A 5,626-nucleotide genomic window follows, 5' to 3' on the forward strand; every position below is an offset into this window, starting at 1 on the left:
ATGTTTTTTATTTTAATATATATATTCAAACCAAGAAAGAGAAGTCTATTCTTATTATAAAACAGTATAATATAATTTATTATTCAACATTAATATTAATAATTTCTTCCAGTCAAAATATATTCAAACTTTTTCTGGATGGGATCATGTCCGGGGATTTTTTAATTAAAAAAAGTTTATTTTAAAATTGACTTTTTTTTTTTTTTGGTGCCCTTTTGCAAGATTGACGATGGCCCTTGGGTATACAATAATGCAACGCATGTGGTGTGAGGTGCTCTTTCTCACTGTGAGGGTGATATACGTGAAAGTTCGACGAGAAAGAAAAGCCTCTTTCTAACTCATCACTGCATTTTCATCCTCTGCTTCTCTCTCTCATATCTCTGTGAGCTTCAAGAAATGGCTGGAAATGGTGAGACCCAATCCGTCTCTGTACCATTCTTCATCTATTCTTGTATATATGTATGTATGTATGTATGTTAGAGCGCGCTTCTAAACGGTTGAGTTCTGTTTCCGGTGTGTTTTGCAAACCTGTTCTGCTTCAGATTCGCTCGCCGAATTTCTTGCGTCTGCAGTTCAAGCTGCTCAGGAAGCTGGTGAGGTTAGTTGATTTTTCATTCAGTATTAGTTTAATTTGGTGGTTTATTTCTTGAATTTCTTTCTGGTAACTGAGTGAATTTCCAGATTATTCGAGAGGGATTCTACCAGACAAAAAATGTGGAGCACAAAGGGCAGGTTTGTATTGACATTTCATTTTAATTTTCTTGGTCGTTTCTTTTAGTATAGATTGTAGCATTTTAGTTGCAGGATTAACCTCAATGCTCGCATTTTAGAAACATTGAGAAAAACTGGTATCTCGTTTCAGGCAAGCTTTATGTAACCGTTAGTGATTGTGCCGAGAAATTATTGGCATTGATTCCATAATTGCAAGAATTGAAAGTTTGGTTGAATGTCAGTTTATTTTCTTTTTTCCTTCTCGGGGGAGAGGGCATTGCGGGAGATGATGGACAAAAAGGTAAAATAAAACGCGCTTTCAAGAATCCTGTAAATGACTCTTCTTGGAAAAAGAAGTTTGAACCAAATACTATGGCCTGCTCAGGGTTAAAAGTAGAATGCACCATTCGCTCATATGGAGAAAGGCAGGTGAAGTTAAAGAGGAAAAGCATAGTTGTAGTATCATTGAATGTGTTGTGCAGGGGAAGAAGAAGTGTAGCACTCATTTCAATGATTCTTTCAAGATGTCAAAACCTGTTTATCCTGAATGTTCTCTAATTGGGATTAGGAAACATGCCCCCTCACATGTAGCCCTTTGGTTTTAAACTGTGAAACTCGTCTAATCTTATGACTGATATTTATAAGGTTGATCTGTTAGGAAAATTCTCAGAAAATAATTGTATTAATATCGAAGGTGTAACAATCTTGTTTGTAGCATGCATGGCTGCTTTCAGTGAGCTATCTTAACTTCATCATCTATATAGACTGGAGAGACTTTATTAGGATCAATCTAATAGCAAGAAAGTGATTCATTAACTATCACGCATAACAAAAGGTAACCAGGGCAAAACAAAATCAAAACAATCAATTTGGGATGTTTTTGTTGAAGATAAGTTAGATAATGGTTGTAATCTTTCTCTCTACTCATGGAGAAGATACTTCAGGTGGTTAGTGGGAAGAAGTAACCCGTGGTCATAATTGGTGTATAGATATGAAAGAAGGCATATAGATTATCATAGATTATAACCATGTTATTTATCGTATGCTTTTGTTATGATGCATAGGTTGATTTGGTCACAGAAACTGATAAAGCATGTGAAGATCTCATCTTCAATCACCTCAGGAAGCTTTATCCCACTCATAAGGTTGATTATGTTCCTTTAAATAAGTTTTATTTCTTTTCTTTTTTTGTATGTTCTCCCTCATGGTCATTTTACCGATTTGCTCTTCCTCCTAGTTCATTGGGGAAGAGACTACTGCTGCTTTAGGGGCTACAGAACTTACTGATGAACATACATGGATAGTTGATCCTTTGGATGGAACTACTAACTTCGTGCATGGGTAAAGATTTGCTTACGTTTCAGTTGATGAATTAGCGTTTCCTTATTAATGACTATGTTTTACTGTCTGCAGATTTCCCTTTGTTTGTGTCTCCATTGGTTTAACAATTCAAAAAGTTCCTACAGTTGGTGTTGTTTACAACCCAATACTGAATGAGGTGAGAAGCCTTTTATTTGTTGACATTTTGACAATGAATTTCCTAAATTCCTAAATGTTGATATATGGAGGGGTGATTGAATGTTGGACGTAATTTTCTGTTGTTTTGTTCTTGGGCTGTTCAAATACTTTTCTCATAATGAAAACCAGGCAACTATGAATAATCTGGGGAAAGAATAATCAAGTGAACAGCTGTTCGTTATGATCCTAGTTTTCAGTGACTTTGATGTGAATAAAATGGCCCTGTGGGCCATGACCTGTTGGGGCCAAGAGAGGGTGGTTTTAGTTCACAGCATGAGAATCTAAGTTGATGTTTTTAATTTTGTTTCTGTTCTTGGTATGGTAACTCTTTTGTCTTTACTCTTCCTGAGAGCTCAACTCAAAGTTTGGGATTTCTATATGTAGCTTTTCACTGCCATTCGTGGAAGAGGTGCTTTTTTGAATGGAAACCCTATAAAAGGTTTGCTTTTCATTATCTTTCTTTCGTCTGTTATGCCTCATTAAGAATGAGTTGCTTCATGTGCATACATTTTAATTGTGCAGTATCATCACAAACTGAACTAATTAGCTCCCTTCTTGCAACTGAGGTATGTTAAATCCACCAGACTTTATAGATTCGTCCTTTTCTCTCCTACATATTGCCTTTTCGATGAACTTTTCTTGGGGTGGCATCTTGGGGAAGGGTGGCTTGTATGATCTTAGTTGCTTTCTCTGTTGTCTCTGGTGAAAATCATTTAATTGGGATAACAGTTCGAGGAGGAATGATTATGGAAGCCAAACACAATGCTTGGGCCAATAAGTCAAGACAGTTATGATACAATCAGTAACATTGGTGGTTGAGTTCTATATTTTTGCATGTCCTAATCTTGGTCCTTGTAGTCATTGTTTTATGTATGGCATGACTATCCTATTCTACTATGTACGTGATCCTTAAAATAACTTGAAGGTCTTGTTGAGCACATATGCATCAGACTGACTCTTTGCTTCCCCAGCAGTATCAAACCTAAGTAGCTAATATGTGTTTCTGTTTTCTTGCTAACAGAATCTAGTATATATTATCTTTATCTCAGTACCAATTATCATAAAGTTATGGCAGCTATTGCTCGACACTTTATACCATATGGTCTCTTCTATATTTTCGAGTTTTGTACTGACAAATGTCAGATTACAAGTCTGCCATACACCAATAGATATGTTGGTCCTCTTGTCATTCCTTCTGTAGTGGTAGAGTAACCTGGGAGTCCTTGTTTTTACATTTCAAGAGGAAAAGCTTCCCCAGAATTTATAATGTATATGTATTTCAAGCACTATTTTTGTGTTGTTCGCAGTGTCTGAAATTCACACCCTCTTAATTGTTCTCAGCCATATTAGGATTCCCTCCTTTAAAAGAACAAATTTCTGGTAAACTATATAAGGATAATTCATGCACAGATTAGGATAGACAAAGGTTGAGCTCTATTCTTTTTCTTGCTAGATACTACTCAGGTCTTGGTAGTCTTAAGTTCATCTCCTATATATGCATTTGATGTCTCATCTAAGCAGTGCAAGCCTAAAAGCTATTAATTGATCAAGAAATAACTGTATTGGTGAAGAAAATTCTTAGAGTATTATCTCTGAATATATGTCCGTATATGTCGTCTTTTAAGTTTGTGTTCTTAGAAAATGCTAACTTCTCTATATAATTGTTTAGTAGAACCAGAATTGTGACTTGTGATACCTGTTCTACTTTTAATTGTATTTCCATGGAGGGTACACTTGTTTAATTTGTCCTGTCAAAATGCGTACAGATAAAGGTTCTACTGGCTGGGAAATACACATAATTTCTGGAATAGTAATTTGAGTTTCAGATGCATTCACCCTAACTTTTAGTCATATTTCACGTTTACTTGTAAACGTGTTGCGATACATGATAACATCGCAAACTGATCAGGCCTTTTCTTTCTGAGAGAGCAGGTTGGGACAAAACGTGACAAAGCAACAATAGATGCCTCTACAAACAGAATTAATGCCTTACTTTTTAAGGTAAAATTAATAGTTTGCCAAAGAATCTACTTGAATTTAGTGAAATAATTGACTGCCATCTCAATAATTTTTATTTGATTAGGTGAGATCTCTGCGGATGGCTGGCTCCTGCGCCATGGACCTTTGCGGAGTTGCATGTGGAAGGCTGGATGCCTGCTTTGAACTTGGCTTTGGTGGTCCTTGGTATAGCCTTACATCCAGCATAAACCCTGAGGTTGTGGTATATCATAATTTGTGATTAACATGATTTCTTCCTTTCATAAGGGATGTGGCAGGGGCTGCTGTCATTGTTAAAGAAGCTGGGGGAGAAGTGTTTGATCCGTAAGTGACTTGTCCAAATATCCCTTCTCTTAACTATGTAGAATATGCCTGAAGTTCTTTGGAATCTTTGGCTCTTTCATCTTATTGACATTTCTGGAGAAGCTAAGCACGTTTTATTGTGCACTTCTTGGAGTAGAGGAATGGGTTCATGTTGATATATTGATTGGTTTCTATGGGTTGTTTATTTTTTTCCTTTTTCTCTTTGAACTACTAGCGGCATGGCCAGTTATTGGCAGAGATCCCCATCATCAACAGAAACGGATTTTCCTGGAAAGTTTTTTTTTTTTTTTTTCCTCATCAAAATCTGATATTCTGTGCAACAGGTCTGGTAGAGATTTTAACTTGACATCTCAGCGAGTAGCAGCTTCAAACCCTTTCCTGAAGGATGCATTTGTTGAGATTCTACGCCAAACAGGGTGTTAGTTAGCTGGTTGAAACTGACCATTAATGTTTGAGGGGGGAATTGGGGAAATGGCCAAACAACTCGGTCTATGTTAGTTCAATTTCCTTTTATAAAAATGCTTTGGAGTGGGAAAACTTCAATTATTTTTTTCCCAACTCTCTTTAGAGGGGTACCAAAACATTAGTATACTTGGATTCTTTTGATGTGTCGCTATAGAGTTCTTCTATAATTGAAAACCATAAGGGAAAATGATATTTGAGAATCTACAACTTAAAATATTGACAATTAAGAAATTTTAAATTCAAAGATTCTGATCTCCATGTTTATTATTAGATTTTTTTTTAAAATATCAAATATCAAATATCAAATGTCAATCAATTCATAAAATTAAACCATATATGGGTGAGCTGTATAAGTGATAATGTATATATTTAAGAGATTAAAGCATAAGAAGTGAACAATATAAAAATACTTGAAAGGGACATATCTATAAAAATACTTGAAAGAGGACACACACCAAAATTACACTATGATTAAACCGCAAGCTCACCGAAAAGTGAAATCATAAATTAACCTGGAAGATTTTGCTTAGAAGCGTCTGGCACTTGAAAGTTCACTCTATCATCAAAAATGTTAAGGTCAACATCATTATTTTAACAATCAACCAGTCTT

At 35.6% G+C, this 5,626-nt stretch overlaps 1 protein-coding gene across 1 annotated transcript; it reads left to right on the forward strand.

The window, feature by feature from the left end:
• The first annotated feature begins 331 nt into the window (after positions 1-331).
• LOC114741818 (inositol-phosphate phosphatase) lies at positions 332-5,223 on the forward strand. Its single transcript, XM_028930082.1, has 12 exons — positions 332-409; positions 543-598; positions 682-732; positions 1,776-1,856; positions 1,949-2,052; positions 2,125-2,209; positions 2,614-2,668; positions 2,752-2,795; positions 4,162-4,230; positions 4,313-4,413; positions 4,495-4,551; positions 4,875-5,223. The coding sequence occupies exons 1-12, from the start codon at positions 397-399 to the stop codon at positions 4,972-4,974; spliced, it is 816 nt and encodes a 271-aa protein (XP_028785915.1). The 5' UTR covers positions 332-396; the 3' UTR covers positions 4,975-5,223.
• The last annotated feature ends 403 nt before the right edge of the window (positions 5,224-5,626 follow it).

The sequence above is a fragment of the Neltuma alba genome, unplaced genomic scaffold (genome assembly GCF_004799145.2).
Source record: "Neltuma alba isolate B1F8T4 unplaced genomic scaffold, ASM479914v2 tig00003547_pilon, whole genome shotgun sequence".
In the NCBI taxonomy this organism is placed as follows: Eukaryota; Viridiplantae; Streptophyta; class Magnoliopsida; order Fabales; family Fabaceae; genus Neltuma; species Neltuma alba.

What these genes read in the sequence shown, in the direction of transcription:
- LOC114741818 (XM_028930082.1), top strand. An exon ending in CTGCTCAGGAAGCTGGTGAG is followed by an intron (nt 599 to 681) that starts GTTAGTTGATTT and finishes GTGAATTTCCAG; the next exon opens with ATTATTCGAGAGGGATTCTA. An exon ending in CTTGGCTTTGGTGGTCCTTG is followed by an intron (nt 4,414 to 4,494) that starts GTATAGCCTTAC and finishes TCCTTTCATAAG; the next exon opens with GGATGTGGCAGGGGCTGCTG.